The following is a 27,727-nucleotide window of genomic DNA, read 5'->3' on the forward strand; positions in this document are numbered from 1 at the left end:
AAAATACTTTCTTTTGATGGTTAGTTACAACTATTTTCTTGGATTAGAAGTTACAGTGCAGATGATAAAAACAACAAAACAACTTTCCTCTTCACTTTTTCTTACTGTAATGGCGTCATTACATCAGATAAATCAAATGAAAACTCAAGTCCAACTTGTGGGCGGTAAGCAGTTGAAAAAATTACAGTACTTTTATGGATGCTAAGCACAGATTTTTGTATATTTCCTTCTAAGTCAGAGTATAACTTTGAAAGGTGTTTCAAAGATAAAAAAATCTTCCTTTACAAATGCATGCTGAAAATATTCTAATGAGAAATCTGATTTGTAATGTCTAAAATTAAGGCAATAATTATTGTGATGTTCTTCAGACCAGTTTCTAGTCACATACAGAATTTGAGACTGCAATACTGCAAGCAAAACAACCTCCAGATCCAAATTTTAGCACTCAAAAAAAAAAAAAAAAAAAAAAAAAAAAAAAGTGTATGTATCTCTTCATTTGCATAAAGAAAACAAGAGAAGAGATGCTATTGAGTATTAACAATGAAAACGGTAAGCTGAGTATTTAGGATGCAAAGTTTGGCTGCACAGTCCAACTGTGACCAGGTATGCACCAGAGGCGGTAAACACTGGAGACTTTTTTGCCTTAAGCATACCTGTGGAGTACAAACAGCCCTTGTTTCCTTGTCCTGTCTTCTGTTTTCAGGCCTCCTCCCCAAGTCCAAAACCGAGATGGCTTAGACTATGGAGAAGTGGCAAGGGCAGGGGAAACAAATGGACAATGGAGTACAAAGGTGTTTATCATTTTTCGCTCTGAGCAATAAATAATCCTCGTGTCCATGCTGCTACCCTGGGCTTCAGGAAGGTAGCCTCTTTGGCTTTCATTACCCATGTTGACAAAAGACCTAGGCTATTAAAGCAACCTATGTCCGCAGCATCATCTTCTCATACTGTTAAGTTCCTGCCTGCATTTGTGGTTTAAATCAGGGCATTATTTCAATTTGTTTTTTAGCTTCACATCTTTGTAAAGAATTATTCCATGCCATTAGATAACAAGAAGGTCTTATCTGTCTCCAAGCAAATGGCTAAACATTTCGGAAAACCTCAGAGACTGTTGAGATGTGTTGCTGAGAGACTGCTGACAGCTGCATTTGATACCTGATACATGTGGACAGAGAAAAGAAGATAACCATGGCCTACTGCTTGCAGGACAGAGGATTTCCACAGGGCTGACCTTGGAAGAGTTTTCAAAAGAAATTCAAAAGCCATTGCACATTTACCTGCTATACTTATTAGAGCCCTTAGCAGTTAGATTTTCAGCAGCTGCTTAGTGCTTTGAAAAGTACCAATGAGGAAAGCTACGCATGACTGCTGATAGTCATCTGACAAAATCTGACAGGCATTATCAGTGGTGCCCCAGTTGACAAAAGGCAAGATCTTACAGAAAGAAATTAACTTTGAGAGACTGGAGAAGGAAGAACTGGAGGGGAAACCAGAGAAGAAGTGGAAGGCTTTGAGGTAAGAATAACTAATGGCTTTGGCTATCAGCCAGTGCTAATTCTGTCACCTGGCTTTTCCTCTTTATAGCTAAGATTATATATATATATACATATATATATATTTAAAAGCCCATTACTGCTCTGAGCATGTAGACCAAGCAATGGGGAGATTTCAGTACCAGAACTGCAGTTGTCAGGGCAATTTCTTGAAAGTGGACTCAGCAGAATAGCCCAGGCCTGGGAAATAAGGATCTGGTGATGCATCCAAAAGCTTTAGGAAACCGGATGAGAAAAAACCACCATGAGAATAAATATTTGCCAGCTTCTTACACATATTGCCAGGGCAGGAAAATTTCTAGTCTCAAATACTTAACTTCACATGTAAACTGTCACTTAACAGTATAAGGAGAAAGGAAATCTGCAGTCATAGTTTATTTAGGTTTATTGTCAAATCTAATAGTATGACAGTTGGTAGATATAATGCCCGTTTTCCAGGTTATTGATATTAGCAGTGCTAAAAATCCTTGATTTCTCTGCATGAAAAACACTGAAGTACAGCTTCTGCTGTCAGTCAGCAATACTTTCAAAAAGGGCTAGGAAAAGTTATCAGAGAAGACTGAACTGGTACTTTGTGCAAAGCTTATGCCAGACTGCCAGAGCCAGCTGACAGTCATTCAGCCCTCCTGTGGATCACCCATCCAGTGGGACAGCACACAAACTGAACCAACCCAGGAACTTCCCAGGAACAAGCTACCCACCTACTCATTGATCTTCCTGCTACCAATATTGTTATCGGTTAAAAATGCAACAGTACATAGTTCTTCCTCACAAAATTCACTCTTTTCTTTCATTGAACTCTTTCTTAGGTCTGCTAGACAAAGAGCAAATGGCAAGCATTTTGGTACTAAAGAAGATGAAGTGCAAAAGACAAGCTAGTCATGCCAAAGGTCCATCTACTGCAGTATTGTATCAAGTAATGATCCTAAATAAATATCTAGAATAATAACAAGTGAAGCAGGTATGATATTATCCCCAATTCACTTTCAGCCTACAATTATTTGAAGATCAGTAGACTTCCTAAGTCAGATGTAATTTCACTGGTTTGAACACCATCATGTTTTTTTTCTTCACTTATAAATGAATAGTAATATAGAGAGGGATCTGTATGAATGATGCAGAGATCTCTAGAAGTCTAAGTTATTTCGATGATTACTGATTTAGAATTGCAGAATTGTTGAAACAGTCTCAGAGAAAAACTTTCTGTGTAATTGTAAACTGTAATCTGTGTTGTGTCCTTAAAAGCTGAGTTTGTCATAAACGGTTTCTGGATAGACAGATCATATATGCCTCACGTATCAAACACCAGATGATCCAAATTTGGCAATCATTGCATGCCTGATGCAATTGTTATAAGATGTTTTTATAGTTGTCCTCTGTCATCAAAGCACTAAACAGTTTCTAAAAATTAATTTTGATGTTGTAGGAGGACATTTGTACTTTATCTGTATATAGACAAATATACATATAGGGATAGACCATGTATACATACAGCTGTCTAGAAGATACCAGTTTTCCAGAAGAGTATTAATTTGTTCAGACTCCTTGTAGAGCCAATTATCAAAATTTCCCATTCTGACTCATTGCAAAATAGACTGGATTCTCATTCCACCAGTTTCTTTACATCTATTTTCTTAAGATTTTCACCTTATAGCCTATTGCTTTTAGCAAATTTCGATGTTTATTGAAATAACTTATTAACTAACATCAAGCAGTAAAGCCATTGCATGGATCACCATAAAAGATGTCTAGCATCTTCCAAACTGATTATGTGAGGATGGAAAGTCAGTTTTCAACGTGTTAGCAAACTTAGGAAAATTTTATTTATAATCTATGACTTTCCTTACAAAAAGCCTGTTTTCTGACAGGTCCATTCTGCCCTGGAGGTCACTACATGTCAACAGGAAAATTAAGAAGTCCCCACAAATAATTCATCTGGTGAAGAGCTCAGGAGCATTTCAACATAACGTGAAAACATGATAGGAGGGATACAGTAACCTATAAATGTATCTTGGATATTAGTGTCAGAAATTCTGAAAGAAATATGAAGTTGTACACAGTAGTTTTAAAACAACCTTACCAATATATTGCTAGTGTTCTGTATCAAGGATAAAAGGTGTATGTTCTAGATCACTCTTGCGTCAAACAATTAAAAAAATATTTCCATTTAAAGTTTTAGCAAGATTTTTCTGCATGACTGCAATACATAACCTTTAGATGTCATGTGCTTTCCACTTTGAATAAGAATGAGTTCTAACGTTGCTACATGGCCTTGGCACCAAGTGATTGAATTCAATCTACTATCTGTGCTCTTATAAAAATAAATTTCCCATCCTAAATGACAGAAGGCCACTGCCCTAAAGTAGGATCTAATACATTTTAAGCTGCCTTCACAGGCATTAAACACCTTCCGATGCAAATTCAGTCAAGAGGCAACATTACTATTAAAACAATTTCCCCATGTCTTCGATAGCAAACAAAAAAATCCTTTTTGTATGAGATGTTCTGACAAAAATATGTGTACAGGGAATGGCAGTAGATACAATAACAGCATAACCTTGAAAACTGACATAAAAAGTTTAAAATTTCAGCATGTTAATGGTCATTTAATATATTAGATCTCTTGACTGGATAGCTTGGGTAGCAACAGCAGGATTGCAAAGCCACCTCTGTGGCTCAAGACCAAATTTAGCTACTTTTATCCTTTCCTTTCAAAATGTAATTTCAAATGCACTCATGAATCACATCAGTATTTCCTAATTGCTTATGTATATTATAATCTGATTCATTTCCCCAAGTACTAATATCACCTTTTTTTTTTTTTTTTTTTTGACCAGCAGCAGTGTAGGCCTGCTGCTTGAACTATTATACTTGGCAAATTCTTTGTTTTCTTAACAGGAAACCCAAGAAATTTAAAGTGAAATTTTCCTCTTCTTTCAGGTTGACAACTGTTGTCATGTTTTCCATTTAGCCTAAATTAATAGAATTTGGTAGAAAAACACATACAAGTTTTACAGCCTATTTCAGACAGCATCATAATATCTAAAAAATACCTTTGTTTGGCCAAATTATGTATCATAGTCACAGCAATTACTTCATTAGTTAGTGATTGCAAAGCTTGATTTCAAAAGGACCAACAGTTAAAAATTATCAACACTTATATACCTGCTTCATGGTTACTCAATAAACAGTTCTTAATGACTCTTCAGTTGCTACTCACGTGAGTAGCCCTTCACGACCGCTGAGTCATGAGAACATGTAGGTCTGCATAGAAATATTTAGAAGTTGAGATTTCAGCTGTCCCCATGGGAAGTTGTTTCCCAGTGTATAAGGGCATATCCATCCAGAAAGTTAAGTTGAAGTAAATTCCCTTTGTGAATTTAAAGTACATTAGTTAAAAAATATCAAACTCTTAATGCACACAGAGATGTGTTATTAAGAAAGCGCATCTTGGTATCTTCACTTGATTGTCTTCCACATCTCTTAGATTTACACTACATAATGTATATCTACCAGTACTGGAAATTACGTTTTGGAAACCATCTGGTAAATGTGTTGATAATGCAGTATTTTCATAAGTGTAATACTTTAAATCTTATCAGATAGAAAATCTTTAGTTTAAAAGCAGTATGTTGTGCGTGTGTCAGGGTGTTACTATGTCAGTGCAAGGACTCCTAACTGAGTGCCTAATAACCAGGGCTTCTCTTTCAACAGAAGAAACAGTCCCATCTCAAGATTTTCTATGGTCCAGCTGAACTACACTCAACCTGTGTTAGAATTTTTTCTAAACTATAGCATCATTCAAACATGATAAATACAGAAGTACTAAGAGCCTTTTAGTCCTAAGCGTTTACAGAGTAGAGCCACATTTAAAACTAATTATATATTCATTTTAATGCCGCTACCAGACTGTCTTTCTATTCCTGTTCTCTTTTGCCTTTTTATATTCCCACTTCATTTTTTTTTCTATAGTATTAAAAAGGGATTATGTAATATGATGTTCTGGTGAATGCAGGACCTTTTCCACTCCCTAATAAATATTCAAAAATATTTTTGCATACATCCTGTGAACAAGGCCTGTGATGACTATGAACATCTTTCCTACACTGAAGTATAATCTAGTCAACTGGATGGTATAGCGAATTGTCCTGACACGTTTATATTAATGCATATTTAAATGAGAATAAGAGAGAAATAGCCATTTTATGTTAAAGACTTCTAAAGGCTTAACAGCATCTTACTAAGTATATATGTCAGCTTAATCTAATCCTCCTACTTCTAACACGTTCTGTGGTCTCAGCACGGTGCCCATAATGCTCTCGTATGTTATGAGGGATTGCCTCTGAGAAGTTCACCATCAGTACTACACTTTGTTCAATAAAACTTTACATCTGGTCTTAGGATAACAGAAAGCTATCTGTCTCAGATTTGCATTACAAACCTTTAGCTTCTTTTGACATCAGTAACACTGGCTATAGTAATTTCCAATAACATGTTACAATATGCAGAGTATATGTACTCCTGGTTCTCATCTTACTGTATCAGGTACAAACAAATGTCTCTAATTTATTTGCACAGTTTTAAATAAATTACAATCTCTTTGCACCAAAAAAGCCCTCGTCTAATCAGAGGCTCATTTGAGAAGATCTGTGGCAGTGTTTTCTTCTCTCACTCCAATGATTTTAAGCTCTAATCAGAAAAAAGTACCTTTATTTTTTTCCGTGCTTTTGCTAAAAGAGACAATACATTGCAAGTCAAGATTTTACAAGAATTATTGAAGACTACTTGCACATCTTATGACATGATGGAAGTCCACCTGGAATGCACTAAGATGGGAAGAGTTATCTCCTCAACCATCTCTCTTGATTTCTGAGACATGATAATTTCTGTCTTTTCCATTACACATCCACATCCGTCTGATGTGTTTCATGGCAAAAATATTTGAATAATAGTGTCTAGCCTTCCCTACTACATGATGAGTATTATCTTTCCTCAGCTGACAATGTATCTGATGGTAGTTGAAGACTCCAAAAGGACAGACCTACTTGTGGGATTAACAATGTCTAACACATGTTGGAGATCAAACATGTCACTAATGGATCATCATACAGATGGTTAGCAATTAGCACTACCTGGGCTGAATTAATAAATGGCAACTGAAAAACTGCTCTCTCAATGTCATTCGTGTTCTGGTAGCCACACCAAGGAAACAATATTTTTTAAAAGTTCATGTATTAGGCCTGCAGATTTTCAAGTCAAGATCAGTACATTTCTGCTTAATCCTGTGTCCTGGTACAATGCTACTCTCTGTCTGAAAGACAGTTTTACCTACCAACTATCTGATCAGTAGCATAAATAAATCTGTTACCCACCTAGACATACTCTGCAACAGAAAGCGACCTTTGGAGGTAGTAGAAATCACCACAGAGACATCCAAATACTCAAAATAGCTTAGGGCAAGACTGCAAGACTACAGAGAGAGGTATGAGCAAGTTTTGGCCATGCTCATAGCTGACAAGACACAAAGTAGTGCTATTTTGGAAACCAGTACTGTTCTCTCTTGTGACTAGCCACATTCAAATTCGTGCATTCTATAAGCAGAACAAGCTTATTTGAAATTGCCTAAATATATTATATCTATGCTTTGAATTCTATTCAGGCAATGAATTAAAATTCTGTGTAACATAAAACATGCCTTTTTTACTCCCTCTCTCCTGAATCGAGATTTAGGAAGAAGGCTGACAAGTTAATGGGCTGTTGTAGATGGAACATGAGAACCATCTTAAGGCTCAAGAAGACAACAGGAGTATGCTATGAGAAACCAGAAAAAGCTCTGGTCATCAGAATTCAGCAATATCTAACATCTTGGACTGGTGTTATAGGCAGGTTAAAATATCATGGGATTCATAAGACTGACCTGATATTAGCTCTGGTATATTTTATCTGTGAAGCACGCTAAAGGCCACACACATTTGCCATAGTTCTGCCAGTGAAAGGTGAAGACTGCCAATAACTGAGAAGATAAAACATAGACTATGTCACCTTGCTTATGGACACTGTCTAGGGGATACTGAAATGAATGAGAGCATCTCGGAGACCTTATACAGTGCTTTCTTAGCTGAGATTTAACATATATGTGTGACTACACTTGAAATTATGAAAAGCATAGTAATAGTACAAAAGACAGTCAAAGACATAGTTCAGTAATACGCTGCAACTTTTGGAAAGTTGAGGAGGCTCCACTGGAGACTACATGCCCCTTCAAGGTTCCAAAGACACACCTTGGCAGAACACTTAAAATATGTCCCTGTTTCTTAACAATATATTAACAATTAGTCCTCTGATTTTGAATCAGAAACAGTATATATATAATAGTCTTATATCAGATTGAAACTATCTGTAAAACACAGCAACAACTATTTTAATTTGAGAAATAATTTTCAAATATATAGCATATTTCTTCTTCCCACTGACCTTTCTGCAAATTTTTCCTAAGTAGAGAAAAAGTTATTTTTAAATTCTTCATTGAATTCATGAATTAGTGCTTCTTGTAAATTTAATGTATTCTATATATTCTACAGATTTGCAAGAACATATTTCTTACTACTGAGGATAATGATAAAATTGCTATAACGACAGGAATTATTATGACAGTGCAGAGATCTGAACACAACCAGAATGAATATGACAATCACAACAAATCTTTCTATGTCTATGGCATTGGTAGTATAACATGAATGGAACTGAATCAAATTTTTATGTGCACAATTTATACATAATATTGAGCAAAATATTTAATAGAGCAAACAAAATTTATTTGGAAGTAATTATTCTATGGCCTGAGAAATATCAGAAAGCAAGCAGGCAAAACGGTAATGTTAATCCCATGCCAGGAATATGTTTTATCAGGTTTCCTTTTAGCTTTTAAACAAAATGTAGTAAAACCAACAACATTCTGTCAGACTATATGTTCATTCCTTGCTTCCTGGATTAAATATGCTTATTCTATGCCACATTTTTATAGCTTTCAATTCCTGTAGTTTAAATCTATTAAACAATGTCAGGTTGAATTTTCTTCAAAAACTGCTGCAGGTTAAGAAAAGAAAATAGGCCAGTAGAATATTTGAGGGCTAACATTTATGTCATTTAATTAATATGGATCAGTTGTGGTCTGCAAGGATTTTTAAAGTGCATGCATGTTTGAGATAGAGATAGACTAAGGATCTGATTTTGTTCCTCTCAAACTGATAACAAACCTCTTACTGATTTCAGTACAAGTATGTTCTACCAGTTTTGTAGGTCTGAAAGATAAAATAAGATTTTGTGCTCTTGCATAATGTTGGTTGACCAAATTGAGCATAGCCCAAAACACAGATGTACAACATAAGAAGTACACCGTATTCTGCACCACTGTATTTATTGTTCTGTATTCTCTTTACTTGGTAAAGGAATGAGATTTTGAAAAAAATAAACATTGGGAAAAAAACAGTAAATTTGTTTGGTTAGCACGTTCTATTATAGTAAGTTGGCAAGAAAGCAGCCCACGTTCAGAACCAGACACCCTCTAATCTAGAGGATACGAAATCATTTCCTCATTTTAAAACATTAAATATTTAATTATTTATCCTCAAAGGAGTGCCTGTTAGCACACAGAATTTGCTTATTTGAACATAGTTCTAGATCATGACAAAAATAGGCTACCAAATGGACAACTGTTCAAAGACTTATATGCAAAAGATTAATTTTCCCTATGTTTGAACCTGAGGTGGCTGGATTTCTCAGAAACTTTCTTTTTCGTGGAATCACAGAACAACTCAGATTGGAACAAGATTGTCTAATACAACCTTCTACTCAGTCAGGTCAGCTGTGAGATGAGAACAAGTAATCCAGGGCTTTATCCTGTTTGGACGTCAAAACATCCAGTAGAGCCTTTCTATATGAGGAGCGTGCGTGGCAACCAGAAGAACAACAAACATATTTTAATCATAGAATCATTTAGGTTGGAAAAGACCTTTCGGATCATCCAGCCATTAACCTAACACTGCTAAGTCCACAACTAAACCATGTCTCTAAGCGCCACGCGTACACATCTTTTAAATACCTCCAGGGATGGTGACTCAACCACTTCACTGGGCAGCCTGTTCCAGTGCTTAATAATCCTTTCTGTGAAGAAATTTTTCCAAATATTCAATCTAAACCTCCCCTGAGACAACTTGAGGCCATTTCCTCTTGTCCTATCACTTGTTACTTGGGAGAACAGACTGACTCCCCCCTTGCTACAACCTCCTTTCAGGTAGTTGTAGAGAGATATAAGGTCTCCCCTCAGCTTCCTTTTCTCTGTGCTAAACAACGCCAGTTCCCTCAGCTATTCCTTATAGGACTTGTCCTGTAGACCCTTCACCAGCTTCGTTCTCCGGACATGCTCCAGCACCTCAATGTCTTTCTTGTAGTGAGGGGCCCAACACTGAACACAGTATCTGAGGTGCGGCCTCACCAGTGCTGAGTACAGGGGGACAATCACTGCCCTTGTTCTGCTGGCCACACTTTCTGGTACAAGCCGATATGCAATTGACCTTCTTGGCCACCTATCCTTGAAAGGCACTTCTAAAATATCTTCTTCCAATGAAACCTTATGTAGACATAAACAAAAAATACCTTATGCTTAGTATTAGCACGTGCTTCCTTCATCACAAGTCTTACCTGTTTGTAGTGTTTCGGTATCAAAGACATCCTCCTTGAAGAAAGCTCTAAAAGACAAAGGACTTGCACTGCAGTCTTCTGAAAGTTTTTCAAAAGCTTGTTTAAACATAGCAACTAAGTCATGAAGAGGTCCGTCTAAATCAAGCTGAGAAACGGATGGTGAAATCAAGCTCAGACATAGAGAGACTGATGCAGAAGATGCAGAACTAGACTCCACAGATTCGCAATCAATTTGGTAGCCCTCTGACATCATCTTCATTGCAAAATGTTTTCTTTGGAGTGGATCATCAACTACTGCAACAACATGCCATTCAATGGCAGCATCTCTGGGTAGGTGAGATACTACAACCACAGTAAGCAACCCACACACATCAGTTCCATCGTGATACGTCTCTGAATCTTCAACCTAAAAGATAAACAAAATATTGTGCATATTACAGAGCTGGTAGAAATTAATGTTGCTCATATTCAGCTGCTACATTCAGAAAACCACGTGCAGTACAGTTATTTCATGGAGACTGTCTTTCCCCTAAATTTTCCTTCTTATTGAAAAATTATCTTGAGTAATTATGAATTCGTCTGACAGTCAACATCTGCTTATTTTTCCAATCTCAAACCATTACCATACCTGAAGCATTTAATAAGATGCTGATCATAATGTATTTTGCGCTCGGTCTGCAATGGGAAAGTCTTTTTTGCATACAGTAATTTTTTTCCATACCAATGGTCTTTAAAGAATAGAAATAGTAAGAATGACCAAAACTACAGAAATGAGCTAGTAAAGCATTTAAGATGTATTTTAAAAGCTGGAGTACTAAAGATACAGTTCAGATACAGCAAAGATATAGTTCAGATATTTCTGAACAGCAGAATGATCTCAAATGTGTTTTCTTAATAGCACAGCTCATTTAGAAAGTGTATTTAAATTGTTTTCACATCAACCACCACATCTAATTAGCTAACTTGGTATGCTAACTCTAAGTAACTGATTTCTTTCTCGTTTGATGGTATTAAAGAAGTGGGATGGGCTTTCTGCTTACTTCTTTATAACAAAAAAGAGTATAAATTGCACTGGAGCATGTTAACAGGTATAGGAAGTGAATAGCATCACCTTTGAATCTTAACAAAACTAAGATGAGTTCATAAAAGAATTATCTTGTCCCTGTACTGTTGCTATGTATTTATTTCTTTTTCAAGTGAATACAAACAAAACCAACCTCAGACCTTTAAATTAGGAATAATACATTATAGTGGGTTGACTCCGGCTAGCAGCTAAGTACCACACAGCTGCTTGCTTACTCCTCCTGTCCCCAATGGCACAGGTGAGAAAACTTGTGGATCAAAAGAAAGATGGTTTAGTAAGTGAAGAAAAAAGAAAGGAAGAAAACCAAAACAAGCGATGCAAAGGCTATTACTCAACACCTCGCCACCAGCAGACTGATACCCAGCTAGACTGTGAGCAATGGCTATCCTCCCGAAGACCCTTCTGTTAAGTTTTTATGGCTTAATATGATGTTTTATGGAATGAAATATTCCTTTGGTCAGTTAGGGCCAGCTGTCCCGGCTGTGTCCCTCCCAGTTTCTAGTGCACCCCCAGCCCTTTGCTGACAGGACAGGACATTGTGACAAACGAAGGCCCTGATGCTGTGTAAGTGGTGCTCAGCAACCGCTACAAACCCTGGTGCGTTATCAGTGCTGTTTCGGTCACACGTCCAAATGATAGCACTGTACAGGCTGCTATGAAGAAAGTTACCTTCAGCCCAGCCAAAGCCAGTACACACATTTAGGTCTGCTGTTACCTTATACTTGAAATGCATACACTTCTATTATGTATACAACAAGGTCTGTTTATGGAAACCAACCCCATTTTATGATATTCATATTCTCAAAAAGTATGAATTTACATTAACTTATCAGCTCTTTGAACACTTCTTTCTTTTTAAGAACTGTTCAAACAGTTGAACAATTGAAATGCTGATTTTGTCTAGCAGATTAATTTTTTTCTTATTTTTTCCCTCCCTTTTAATGGAAAGACGATATACCAAGCATTTTTAATACTAGTGACTTCACCATCTTCTTTGTGTACACCGATAATAACATTTTTATATACTGATTTGTTTACGCTGCAGTATATACCGGTAATATTGTCCATTGCCTGGCCTATAAGAAGAAAAATAATAACAAGGCAAATCTGTCAAGTTTGCCTGAAGTCGATAAGGCCATATAACTCACAGCACTGTCAATTCACAACCTCAATTTTCATCTACTCGCTCTCAACTTTGAGAAGAAGAAATGATGACAGGTTACAGGCACTTTATTTCAAAATTCACTCACAAAGTTATTGACAAGCATTTTGCACAGAATATCTTTGATGCTTGACCCTTGTGAGCTGTTTACATGAAAAATGCACTTCTATATTAACAATAGCGGAGTCTAATTCTATACCAAACATGTAGCAATTGCTTTAGCGTTTCTGGTTTTGATATAGGAACAAAAATAGGGATAATTTGTCTCAAATTGCAGTCACTTCAGTCATAATAAAATTTCACCGAGTACTGTTTGCTTTCAGTACTTTCATCAGGCTAGCCAGGCCTGTCATTAAGGTACCAACACATAAATGTTATATTAGCACTTAACAGGAGGAGCACAGTATTCTCCTCTAGGAGATGAATTCTAACCTTGTCAATATAATTCTGCTCTAAGTGCTGTAAAACAATTTGAAAAGATGAAATACTGGAGCTTTGCACTGAGGAAAAAAAATAAAAAAGTCATGCTTATTCAGGCTTAAAGGCCACTTTGCTGGCCCAAGGTGCTGAGGTACTGTTTAGAAAAAAAGAGTCTAAAGAAGCTCTCTCAGGTCACATCAAGCACTAAGACAAACTTTTCTACTTCCCTGTGCTTGTCTTAGGTTGTTAAATCAATTACTCGCTATTTCTGCTTGCCTTCAGCTGCCATTTAGGATATGAAGAACTACATGAAAATTAAGGCCAGGAGAAAGTACATTTCCAAATTTAACAAATGAGAATTATTCTGTGTGAAAGACTATTCATGGTGCACCTGTACAGTACCATAGCACTCATAACCTTTAACTTTAGAGTTTGCACAAAGCACAACTGATGGAGCTACTGGGGACTAATAATCTTTCATCAGCTGCTACCAAATCTTACAGAAATACTTCTAACAATGATGTCTCCTGACTTATTTTCAAAAAAATCGCTGACATTTGTGTTGTATATGGATGCTGCACTTAGGAGTTACCTTTCAGAAATTTACAACTGTCTTAAACAGCTGAATATCTTTATGATAGCCTGTCTAGTAAATGAGGATGAATATATAAGCTTGGCTAAGAAATTCCATTCATATGATGCCAGAACAATATAAGACAGTATTAAGACTGAAAATGAAGAGGAATTATTTTATGATTAAGTTGCTTTTTACAATTGATTCTGCACTCTCATCAATGAGATTCAGTACTTCTGGCAGACAGCTGTGGTACTATGAAGAAAAATGTGTTTTTAGGGTTCTTGCCCAAGGATAGTCATAAACTGTTCCATAAAGGAGCACAGGTTTTGGCCTAGTCCTCCTTCCACTTCTTCACAGTCTTAGGGAAAAATAAAAAGAGGTAGAAAAGGATGCAGCTTGGCTTGTATTTCTTGAAAAAGAAGTGTCAAATAATTCTTGGGAATTCTTATTATTAAGAGACAAAAAAAGTGTTTGTTGGGGCAAACACTGTTGAAAGCAGTGATTCGTTAATGTATGCAGACCTGAATTTTACAAATCTTCACAAATTTCATTAGGCTGTAGATGTAGCTGTCATCTAAACGTATTTTCCCTTAAACACTTGTTTTCTAGCTGTCAGTATTCAAATGATTTTCAGTTCATGGTAGAGGATCTGCCTGTTGGAACATTCTGATTTCCACCTGTTAGATTTCCCACAGGATTTAATCCTTTCTAAGAACAAATACTGCGAGGTAGCTTAGCACCAGGAGAAGTTTGAATGTCATAGAGGAAAATGAACAGATCGTAAGGTTCAATAGCTGACTGCTGAGATAATATGGAGACGGATGCTACTACTGTGCTATATTTTTTCATGATCTTATTTAGAGAGCGCTGCAGAAGGAAGCCAGGTAGCATCCTCTTGCTGTGCGGGAGACAGCCTCTGAAAAGAAATGACTCTGTAACAATTTCTTATTTTACTAATGGTTGCAAACTGGATCACCTCAGAGACCACGCTGTCTTTTGATTTTGAATCTATCATGCTATGAAATGGTGGATTCCAAAACTTTGGATAAAGATTTGATATAAGTGATTTAGCTCTAACTGAATCTTATATTAGGCTGTCCTCGAAACATGGTTCACTATATCCTCCCTCTGCCAACAGGATACTCAATTTATCTGCTACTCAATTTATCAAAGGTGGGAAAGACAGGAGTTCCAGAAAGTTTGGAAGAGGAAGCCCCAAAGCAGATTTTTCTAAATACATGCGCTGCAAGAAGGACTACGAATACTCCCTCTTTTAACACCTTGCTTTAAAAAAAACCCCACAACTCAGCAAAGGGCTTTTCCTACCATGAAGAAAAGACTGGTATTCTTCTGGTGTTACAATACACATTTCAATAACTCGGGAAAAACAGAAGGTAAGGAAAAGATTTTAGGAGGACTGAAAATGTGACTCTGTTGTTTACCTCACATTTTATAATACCGAGGCAGGTTGATACCATATTGCTGTAAACACTGAGAAGAGTGCCCAGTTAAGCTAAGTAACATCTTGGAAAGTCTTCATGGACCAGTTAATACAGAATCACAGCAGCTGACAGTAGTCAAGAAAGCAAGTAAAGCATTATGAATTCTTAGGAAAGGAATAGAGGATAAAGTGCATTATTTTTACATTACGCTACTGCAGAAATTCACAATTCACCCACGCCTCGAGTAAGACATGCAACTCTGGATCTCTCAACTGAAAAAGGACATATTAGATACAGAATGCATTCAGCGAGGACAGGAAGGATGATCTAAACCTCTGGAGGATCTGACTGGAAATGTCCTCCAGCCTTAAGGAGAATACGGCAGAGGTTTACAAAACCATATATGACATACGAAGAATGGATAGGGATAAGAACTGATTTTGCACCCTTGTCTTTCTGTACAAGAACGATGGATCATCAAATGACTTTGGTAAGGGCATGGTTTCAAGAAGACTGATGGTGGGTGACACCTGGAATTCCTTGATGGAGAATGATGTGATTGCAGGAATTTTACAGGGATTCAAGGGGAGCCTGAAGAAGAACACAGATTCAGTGGGGATTATAAGACAGACATATTAAAATTCTTAGTTAATTATTAATTTATACAATAGTTAATAATTTATATGAAAATTAACGATTTATATAACTATTAAAATGAATTTAATTAAATTATATATGAATAAAACAGTTTGAGGTGGGGAGAATATTAGGGTGGATATATGCTTTTCCTGTTTTTACTGTTCACATCTGCTTAGGGCTACTGTTTGGAGTCAGAATACTAAGCAGAGCCTACACCATTATGACTATTCTATGTTCTTATGTAAGAACTTATGTTTACGCTGATACTAGCAGTCTGCTTGGTGAAGAGGAAAAGTGACTGGGCTTTCTTGACTGGACTGGTTGAATTTTCACAATTATTCCCTTCCAACAATGAGTCCTTTCCAACATTTCTGTAATTCTAAGGGAGTTTTATATTCATCTGTGATATTTCACATTGATTTCATAGGGGAATAATGAACACTGAGTCAAACAGAAGAATGCAGGTAACAGCTTTGAAGTGCTTCTTCAGCCAGCTGAGCAGAGCTGTTGGCATCAGAATATTGGGCTGGAAGAATGTGGTTGCTCTTGGGCTCTTTCTGAGAAAAAAAAATAAATGCTTCCTCTTCTCCTTTTTCCCAAAGCAGAATCACAGAGAAAACTGGAATCCTACTTTTAGGGAGGGACATATAGAATCTCCCCTCCCTGCTTATACTGATGGAGACACCACAGACAACTAAAACACAACAGACAGTCCCAGACAGTGCCCAGCAGGAGGTTTGCCTGCTTTGGGCACCTGCCACAGGAACAGGGATCTCGAGCCCTATTACATTCGAGCCACCAGTCTGCTGTGTTTTAACCCCTCTAACGAGGTTCTGCAATGGATGTTCAACACAAATCTGCGAAAGTTTAAGGATGATTGGTTGGAAATAGAAGCGGTTGAAGGGCTTGGCTGAAAACTTACTGAGGGGCGCAGTACTACATTACCAAATGACATCCAGCTGAGTAAGGTATCTAATAACATGAAAAGAGAACAGGAACTCTTCCTATATTTTACATTCATGCATAGGCTGAAGGTGAAAAAATAGCTTTGTAGAAATATTCCTTAGCTAACACTTCTATAAACATGTTTAATGCGGAAATACAAGCCCTTTCATATCACAAGAAGGAACGTTAACAACAGAGGTTGGCAACTGGTTTTTAAGCTTCTAATTAACCTGCATCTGTACGTTAAAGTAAAATGGTTATCTGAACGGCTGTGTCCAATGCTTTCCTGAGCTTTGCTCAGACACAAGAAGTTACCACATAGTGTTACCAAGTCCTTGCATATTGTATGCCTTAGTTCTTAGTAAAGATGCACTCGATTTTCACTGTGCGTATTCACGAGAGCTACAGAATACTCTTACACTAATGCATGCCTAATGCATTCTCAGTACTGCTATGAAGCAAACCAGAAGCCAATGCAACGGGCATAGTTAAATGAAAAATGCTGGGCTCTAATAGTTGCAAACTAACTTACACAGAGTGCTGTTTTAAAATTGCTAACCTTAAAAAAAGAATTTCTTTAATTAATAGTGTATTTTTTTCATCTAAAAAAAATCAAAGGTAGACCTATTAACATTCTGATGAAAACACAGGAATCACGAGTATAGGACAAACCCATATTCAACCCATAGTATAGGCATTTAACTATTTTACTTAATTTAACTGAAAAGGTACACTTCTCAGCTATTAACATTTATTATATAAATTTGGTTTACTTTGACTATCCTCCATTTGTTCCAAATGAGAAATATTCTTTGTGTTGTGTTAGTAAGGACTAAGGTCTACCTACCTCACTGAATACAGCTGAATATGAATCAGGCTATAAGAGACAGAGATGAATACATAATTGCTATCTCTACAAAGAATTGACTTGGAGAACAAAAAGAAAGATACTATGATGTTACTTTTAGAAGCTGAGTTTATGAAAACCTTATATGGTATGCATTATTACACCATTATAGCGGCAAGATTAATGTGCCTTTAAATAATACATTTAAAATTTCTTTTACACTGCTTGCATTAAATAGAGTGCATCAAACTCCTGAGATCCAGTTTAAGCTTTGCTAGAGTCTCTCACAACAATAGGTTTATGACTTTAAAAAGTAAAGATTCCACTAGGAAAACTGCATAAGAATAAAAATGTCAGTTCCTGAAGAAAGTAGGATAGAAGCAATTCTTTTCAACACCCTGTTTTGTCTAATAAATAGGCCACATGCATTCCTGGTATAACATGCCTGAATTCAAAGAATGAATACCAGAATGTTTTATAACAATAAAATTGTTAGGAATATTCTTTTTGCAATGCTTACAAAAATAAGGAAGTCTGACATTGAGTATTCCTGAAATAAAACAGATAATTTGCTGCATGCCAAAAAATACATTAACACGAGACTGTCAGACTAAAAATGAAGTCTTACAAACCTGAATATTTGCCATGGAATAAATACTGTTAATATAAAAAGAAACAAGTTCTTCAAGAAATTTTAGTCCTCTCTACCCCACAACGCTGACAAAGCTGACGGTAGTTCAGTTAGCACTGTGTCATGTAGAAATTATTTTGTACAACATCAACTGGAAAACTGAGCCTGTACTTACTTGGTCTTACTGAACCGGGGAAAATCTAGAGAAAACAAGGTGGTTCTTTATTTTTTGTGTCAGCACCTGATAGCATATTTTGCAGAATAATTTCTTTTTTTGTGCAGTGTCTATCCATCTTTGAAAAACAGAAACATAAAAAAGGGGAAATAGATACAGGGGAACATATATGGCTATTGAAATTCAGAGGCTGTACTATTTCTAAGGGTACTTTTATTCAATTTTTGTAATTGAAATGGATCTCAAATTAATGTAATGTCTTGATATAATGATTATAATTCCACATGCTGGCATTTGGAAAAAAAATTCAAATTAAGTCTTCTTCATACTAATTGTGAAAAATTCTTCATGCGGCTATGGTAGTGAGGAAAAATTAACTAATAGATATGAAATGGTCAGCAATTAACATGCCAAGCAACACATCTTAACTTCTGCCAGAGAAGCATTTTGCAGGTGAATAAAATGAGCGTACCTCAAGTTATATTAGCAAGAGTACAGGAAATCTGAAATCTATACAATATATTGCTGGCTATTATTAGGATTTCTCAAGGTAACGGGCTAAAATTTTATGGTAGTCAACCAAGTATATCAGAAGAAACTACCACAAAAATTAACTAATATCACTTTTAGGGCCCAAATCCCACAATAAATCTAGTGTAAATCTGATTTTGTAGGTTGAGTCAGCTTTTTGGTGCATAAAGGATATATTTAAGTCTGCAGTATCAAAACTTTCATGAGTAATGGTGTCTGAATATTACTAAGATAAGCATATGTAAGCATTATATAAAAAAGATAAGCAAACATGGAAACTCATGAAAACAGAGAGTTCATGAGAAATCAGACCAATAACCATGTATGATCTATAGCTTAAACACTCAAACAGAATAATCTAGCAACTTGCTATTCTATCTTTTACCATGACCATCAAGAGGTCAAGAAGTGGTATTAATTTTTTGTCACTTCTGTGTGACAGACAAAAGGACTCAGTTGAAATTAAAGACATAACTTTACATGCTCTCTTTTGATTATATTTAGTAGCTAATGATGTAAATTGCTTGCTAATTTGCTTCCTCTTTTCTGTTATTGGATCACTGTGTTTTCATCCCTTAATTTTGGAAACTGGGAAGCTCTGTGACATGACCAAGATAAGAGCAATCAGTATGACATTTCCAGGAAGCTTTGAATGGGTGTCTAGAATAAAAAAACAATTGAAAGCCTGTACACAAAGTGTGTAATAACTAGGCTAACACCTCTGATTTCTGGATGTACCAACCTGGACGTTTTCTTGGAAAGTAAGCTCAAATAATTACTTGTTAGAATAAACTGAAAGAAAAATAGAAAACGCAAACTGGCCTGCTGAAAGAGGGACAGAGACTTCTGCATGTACAGTAATGGAGAAGAATCTCCTATTTAAGACTGAGACTTCCATTTTTGCTTGATTTATCATATCGCAATCTTGTTCTATCCCATTATCTAAAAACAGTCTCAATAGCCCCATGGACTTGAGAGTTTTCAATAATTTTATCCATTGGATTTTATACATTACAATCTCTCTTCAAAATATATTTCATAATTGTATGTGACAATTATGCCACCATCAGAGCAAAAGAAAGATTTTAAAATGTTCGATAATCAGTTATTGGAAGCATGTGATAATATCAAATGGAAAATATATACCATTTCCCCCACATTTTTAGATGGTTATACACCTCAGCTATAGCACTGATTATTCAGAGGAAAGCGTGTTCAAAGGACGGCAATGAATGTGTCTGGACTGAGGATCTGAGAAGTACAGGACTGCCAGCATGGCTGCCAAAGGGGCACAATGCCTGAAATTCAGAATTAGGCAATTAATATCAGCTTTAAAAATGGATATGACTGCTTGAAAAATATCTTCTGTCTTACTGGGCCCTTAACTACTCCCACCAATATATAATGAGACAGATCAAACCTAATTTTTATTTATTCTGGTTGGTTTTGCAATTTTTTTTAAAGGGGTGGTGGTTCTGGTTTTAGTTTTGTTGTTTTTTGTTGTGTGTTTTTTTTTTTTTTTTTTTTTTGGGGGGGGGGTGTTGGTTTTGGTTTTTGTTTTTTCCTGAAGTAACTCTTTATGGCTTCAGCAGAACATTTCAGTATGGAAGTGCTCTGGTACAACATGAATACCTGTATTTTTTCCCCTAAGTCAAAGGGGTCAGGAAGGGATTTTCACTTTTGTTAAATGCACACAGGCCTTTGGTTGTTCAGCTTATTCTACAGCAGTAGTCACACTACACGTGTACTTACAACCTGATAAACACCCCACCTACTGCACGGGAAACAGCCTCTCGGTTCTCATCCTGTGGCGTAAAGTATTTTAAACTCCAAAGGTCTAATATATTTTAGTCTAAGTACACTCGCAGGGTTCAAAAATAGGAATTTCTGGGTTAAATGTAATGGTCTGTGATATACAGGTCAGGCTAAATAATCTAATGGTGCCTTCTGGCTGTACAAGCTACTCAAGCTATGAAACCTGTTTTACCCAGTGCCTACGCCCAGTCTTTCTACCAGCGCGGCAGCACCTGAACTCAAAAAACCCACACTGAGAAGGCAACCATCTTACTCATTACGGCCTTTAATATCCCTTGCTGATAGTTTTCAATTTTTAAACAGCCCTACCTGTCGTGTTGCTTTTTATGTGCTCTCATAGTTACAGATATAATTTTGGAAGCAAAATATCTAAACAGTAAGCATAGTAAAAATGAAACAAGTTAAAGCTTATTAGCAGTAGGGAGCAGATGTAGCAGAATTCTGCCAGTTCCCCTACATTTCCTCCCCAGCAGGGACTTTCTGTCAAGCTGTGAGTTAGTTCTATACAATAATGCAGGTTGCTGCTACTGCAATTGCACCTTCCTATACCTCACTATTGTACTAAAAATTCACTTTGATTTTTGATTTCTTCCTTCATAATAATACTATTTGAAGCAGTTCCTGCAGAGCTAACTGTAAATTCAAGCACTGCATGCTAGATGCTCAAAAAGGCAAGAAAATGTAAAATTGATACAAAAATAATTACAATCTGAAAAGCTGGTTTATTTGCTTTAAAAATACTAACTTTCTCTCAACAAACTAAAGTTTTTTGAGCCAAGAGATAACCAGTTAATGACTGAAGTTAAGATTCCTTGACATACCTCTCAAACATACATCATTCAATATATCAGTTACAATGTGGAAAAAAGATAACTACTTAAGGAACAAAGTCATAAATTGATAGCAATATAAACTGAAAGCAAATGAAGTCTGCCACATGAAACATGATCACAGACTGTCACTCTGAGGGTTTTATTCTTCATGTGTAGTGTCAAAAATAAGCACTTAGGAAAGAGAGTTGAACTGAATTAAGGATGTTCAAGATGGAAAGATTTCACTTGAAAATCATTTGAGAGTGTGTACCCAAATGGGACAGAAAACGAGAAAAGTTAATGGTCAAAATCTACCTTTTGGGCATTAAGGATAACTGATTTTATGATTTAGAATTTAAATTTCAAATACTGATTGCAAAGATGCTGTCTTTGAAAGTCTCCTTTCATTCTGCACTTTGACCTTGAGCTCCGGAACTAATTTTCAAATCAAATGTCAGCTTTTACCTCACATATTCTAACTACGATCACCTGTACACATACAGCCAAATTAGCTACTGTTGTTAAACCTGTAACTAAATTTTGCAGTGCAATGAAAAAAAATTGTGATGCTACCGGAGGCAGAAGAAAAATGATTTGAAAATTCTGGTGGCACAATTACACCTGGGTTAATTGCCAGGCTCTCCTTCAATGGGACAGCCACCTTTTTTAGTAATATGATATATAGATGTGTAATCAAAAATTACTTTGAATGTGGCACTTTTTAGTAAATGAAGATTTTCAGCAGAAAATACAAGCATATACATTCCTTCATCTTACATATATGAGTATTTGGGGGAAAATGCTTGTTTTCTGCAGTATAGTCAGCTACTTTAATTTTTTAATATGGTACACATGCAAAGCAAGATCAGTTAAACAGAATATAACACAACTGCCAGTACTGCACATGCCCTTTATTTTGAGTCAACCCATTGATATCGGTCAATAATGTCCTACATAACAGTTTGGAACCTGAATTTTGCAGGACAGTTTTTCCCTCAGTTCAGTGTTACAGGAGTCAAACTCGAGGGATGCAGTTTCTTAAAGTCCACCGTGGGGGGTTGCCCCTGGCTGGCAGGTAAGCCCCCCTGAGTCGCTTGCTCACACCCCCCTGCAGCAGGATGCGGGGAGAGACTCGGGGAGGGCAGAAGCAAGAAAAAATCATGAGTGGAGATAAAGATAGCTTAATAACATAAGGAAAGAGAAAAAAATAAAGGAATCACTCGCCACCTCCCACCAGCAAACTGATGCCCAGGCAGTCTCTGAGCAACGGCTACTTTAGGAAAAACTCATCCCTGCTCCGGTTTTTATTGTTGGGCACGAATTCATAAGGTATATATTACCTCTTTGGTCCATGTGGGTCAGCTGTCTCAGCTGTGCCCTCTCCCAGCTCCTTGCTGAACCCCAGCCTGCTTGCTGGGTGTGGGCAAAGTTGGAAAAAGAGAAAGGCTTGATGGTGTGCAGGCACTGTCTAGCAACAGCCAGCACTGGTGGGCTGTTAGAATGGTGTTAGTCACAAATCCAAACCACAACGCTACAGGGGCTGCTATGAAGAAAACTAACTCTATTCCAGCCAGACCCACCACATCTGCTCACAAGAGGACGTTCATAATAACCTTAAAAAGTATAAGCCAAATTGGAGTTAAATGTGTAACTGTTCTCAGCAGTCATTGGAACGAGACATATGGAAAGCAAACTTGTTCTCCTGAAGATTAAGACTTGCCTTTCAGGTTACTACTGACATATATAATGGGATCTTCACTCTTCTGCTCCTGAAGGCAGATGAGTCCATGTACAGAAGATCAGAATAGAAAGTTTTCAATAAACAGCCTTTAAGTGATACATATTCATATAAATGTTTGTTAAAATTTGTTATACCAAGTAAAAAATACAAATATACATTCATGGATGTGTATGTAGTGTATATTTATTAATATGCATTTGTATATATGTGTATACAAGGAGGGAGGGAAAGAGAAAAATCTGTATACCTATACACCTTCTCCATGTAATTCTGCAGAATACGCACAGATTATGAGACTACACATTACTGAAAAGGTATCTACAACTCCACACAAACATTCACTTGTCAGATTATGACAAAACTTTACCAAAATTACTGATTTAATTAGAAATTCATTGAAAATTAGTATTTTCATCAGTTACATTTTCCCCTCTTAGACTCACTTGCTTCTTCATTGAGATGTATGCAGAAGTAACTACTTTGTCAACTACAGGAGATGGCCAGGATATTTCCACAAGGGTGCTTATAAGCAAGATACATAAAGATCTGCCTAATATTAACACTGAAAAATATCCAAAAGAAAATCAAAGTTAGATTTCAAGTGTCACCAGCTGTGTTCATTGTGTTACAGCTAAAGGATTGATGAGAATGATATACTTTTATCATATGAGATGGAAGCATTTTTGTTTTTCATTCATGAAGCTGAATAATTACTGAGAGGAAGGTGAAAGTCATTATTCACTGCTGAGCTGGCACGCATGTTACTGGGTACTGGCCAGTTAGCACTACTCATTTTTGCTATGCAAATATTTAAAGGGGTTTCAAAATAATGGTAGCTCACTTTCATGCTGTCTCACATACTTTGAAAGCAGAGTACAGGAAAGGATAAATAATTTTTGGGTTACTTTGAATTTTCTGAATAAGGAAATTGAAGATTTATTATTGATTTTGAAGCCCATGTAAAATCCTTCAGAGATGAGGAAGAGGAAATGAAATTGTTATTATTACCAGCACACAGGACAAGAGATAAGATAATCAAGTACTGAAATTTAGTAGGATGCCTTAGATTGTACTATACACAAATAAAGAAGTACTTCCACTACCAGAAAGACATTATTTTCCTCAGTTATTATTTTTTTTTCTCTTTCAAGTTTTTGGTGGTGGAAGACCATAGCTGTATCTGAGTAGAGATAAGATTCTTGCAGTTTCAAAAGGAAGAGGTGATATTCTGAGCTCTAATTTTGACTGCAGCTTGATGGGGAGAAGGCCAGGTATGAATTTTTCTAGTTTATTGTGGAGTTTCTCTTCAGTTGTATTTTGCTGAATCTATTTGTGGTGTGGACCCCAGGCAGCAGCAAAGCATCCACAGAGCTGCTTGCTCACCCTCCCACCCCAGCAGGGCAAGACACACAACAGGAAGAGCAAAAATGAGAGAACTCTTGAGTCAAGATAGACAGTTTAAATAGTGAAATGAATGAAACCAGTGATGCAAAGGCAATCATTCACCCCACCCCACCAGACCGATGCCCAGCTAGGCCTCTGGGGAACAGCCACCTTGGAAGATGAAACTCCCCAGTTTTTCTTGCTGAGTATGATGTAATATGGTACGGGATATCACTGTGGCTGCCTCTTGCCCACCCCCAGTCTACTCACTGGTGGTGCTGACTGGGAAAAACAGAAAGCCTCACAACTGTGCAGCATTAGCCTGTTAGCAGCACTGTTTTAGCCACAAATCCAAAACACAGCATCGTAGGGGCTGCTGTGAAGAAAGCTAACTCCATCCCAGCCCGACCTAGTATGCTATTCAGCAGGTGAGTTTCCTTCCTGCAGTGGGAATGTTTTCCAGGTCCTGCACAACCATGACAAAGAAGATATTGCCCACAGATTTAATGGGAGGACTTTCAGTACAGAAGTTTGGCTAGTTTTTGAGATCCGAGTTTTCTGATTTTTATTGAGCTCACACTGAAGAGACAATACCCTCCCTGGAAATGACCAAGACCTAGAACAGCTGGTTAGTACTTAACATCCATCCACTTGTTGGAAGCACTGACTCTGAAGGAACATTTGTGGTGTCTGAAAGAGATTAACCTGCTCCAGTTTTAGGAAGGACCAGTTGTTAACAAACCTGTCTATGTAGGCTGGAGTGGCAATCTGGCTCTTCCTTCAGTCTTCATCAGCAGGATTAGTTTATTCAAAGGAGAGCAAAAAAACTTTGAAGGTGATGATTTTCCTGAAATTCCTTCCTTCACTGTGGGGATTTAAAGTGTCCTAGATGTAATTGGGACTACAGTTTAATAGGGAAGATTTCTGAGTGAAAGCAGGACCTTGATCACGTTTCACCCACGATGGCATTCTCCCCTCTCTAAAGAGGCCCTGACAACAGGGACTCGCCTTTGGGCTGAAGTCCTGTTAATGGCTCCCACAGCCATCATGCGTTAAGACTTTTGACCGGAGGTTCTGGCCTAAGAAAACCGTGGGTGCACACGTGCCCTCTTGCCTAGCACAGAAGTGACAGGCTCAAAACGGAATTAATATTTTCAGCAAAGGAGAATAAGAATCACTCAAAAAAACCCTCTTCTAAGGGAACTGCTGCAGGGGAAAATCAGTCAGTCTGGATGAACTAGGCTGTTTACCACCCTGAATAACTTGACATGCATTTCTTCACTGTGTCTAACTGAAAAACAACATTCAAATGCAGGTATATATTACCTGTAAATGGCAAATAAGCTAGTGTAAATCAGTTCATGGAAATCAGACAGTTATGCTGACTTATACCAGCTGAGGATTTGATTTTATCTGTATCCATCTACACAAACATTTGCACAAGAAATGCTCTCCTTTCTTATTTTCTATTGTTCATATCTTATGTTTACATTCTACAAGCTGAATTCATGTATACTGTTTAGAACATTATACAATCATATGATTTTTTATGTCCACATATATATATCCAATTTCTAGTAATGGCTTAGTTAAAATCATGTAGACTGATTCACTGTTCTTTTTGTTGACTATATTCTTTTTAAAAATTCATTAAGGCTCCACTAACATTACAAATAGAATATCATGATCTTCCCTTAAAAAAAAGTGAAAGTGGCAACCCTTTCACCTCCCACCATGGGCCAGCGTCAAAAGGCAGACTATTTTCAAGGACCTCTGGAGTTCCACTATCTGCATTTGACCTGTGTTAAATATTCTCATTACAGTTGCTTCAAATGAATACAAAAGCTTTGTTTAATCTGAACACAGGGGAAATGAAATACACTAGGCACGAGATGAAAGACCCACTACCACTGTGCTATTTGAATGCACTGCGTGTTCTTAACATGGGCCATAAAAGAAGCCTAGTTTAATATATCAAACTGTGGAACATTCGAAATAGCATCTAGTAGCAAAATAAATGTTATAAACCTGATGAGACAAAAAAGGGAAATAGAAACATGCATTTTCTTCCTACTGAACTTTTGATAGGCATAGGTACTGGCTGGTGGCAATGTTTTTCAAAAATACTTAGTTTTCTTCTGGTAATATTACCAATTATGTTAATTAACCTATGTGAGATTTCACTGCAATGTATATGTAGCAGGGTTCTAATCTATCATTTATACCTTTATAATATTCATTTATGTCTACTCCTCAGATTTTAACTATTCTGTCCAAGAAACTGGTAAAGGAGACCAATTAAATTAGTATTACCTATACTGTTATCTACAGGACACAGAATTCACAATACTACTTGGAAATATAGCAATTGTATTAAACATAGATATTAACCAATACATATAGTAAAATATACAAAAAACCACAAAACCATGTATATGAATATTATAAACATCTGTCCAGGATGGTGAAAAAGTACATATCCTCTCAGAAATCTAGTGGGTTTTTATATTCCTTTTAAGTTTTATGGTAATATTCCCCATAGGTAAAGAGGACATTAAACCTCTGTCCAATCCTTTGCAGCAAGAAAAACCTTCAACTTCCACCATCTGAGCATAAGCTACTTCTGTTCTACATAGGATAAAGTGTCAGAGAATGCATGAATTTATTAAAATTCGTGACAGTCTGTATACTACAAATACTACAGTCATGGCTGAACAATGCAACAGACTGCTGTGTTACAGATGCATGACGCCATTCTAACTGACTGCCATGAAAACATAATAATTACTCCAGAAAACCACTGCATGTAGCTAGACAGCTTCTGGTTGAGGATTTAGCTTGTTTATGACTTGGGACCTGTGCATTATTTGCTGGGCGATGTGGGAAGACACTGGATAGTACTAATGGTATTTACAGGATTGTCAAAGGAGGCATATTGTGGGGGCTCCCTAGAATGGGCCAAGTGCCTCTAGATGACTGCTCTTAGATATTTTTTTAAAAAAATCCTAGTTCAGGCTCATTTACATCTTTTGACATCTAAACAGTTTGTAAATCTGGCCCAAAAGGTTTAAATTTAGATACTTAAAGTTGGCATCAAGTTACCAGAGTGCTGAAATAAGCAACGAACCCATTCACGATACATATCAGATAAAACATTGTGAATCTTTTTTTCATCACTTCTGCGTTACATGCTATTAAGACACACACTGTCAAAAACCCGACTGGCATTCCTGACAGAAAGTCAACTGTAGCACTCTTTGCTGGATTTGA

General features: G+C 36.8%; 1 protein-coding gene across 5 annotated transcripts in view; it reads right to left on the minus strand.

Annotated features, from left to right (window-relative positions):
- DPH6 (diphthamine biosynthesis 6) overlaps positions 1-27,727 on the minus strand; it is a 232,317-nt gene that overhangs the window by 30,190 nt on the left and 174,400 nt on the right. For all 5 annotated transcript variants that reach the window (XM_080394734.1, XM_080394733.1, XM_080394732.1 and 2 more), the window contains one exon: positions 10,254-10,659. In XM_080394734.1, the coding sequence (XP_080250860.1) occupies positions 10,254-10,659 (406 nt within the window). The remainder of the gene's footprint in view (positions 1-10,253; positions 10,660-27,727) is intronic.

This window comes from Falco punctatus (assembly GCF_963210335.1).
Source record: "Falco punctatus genome assembly, chromosome: 7".
Lineage (NCBI taxonomy): Eukaryota > Metazoa > Chordata > Aves > Falconiformes > Falconidae > Falco > Falco punctatus.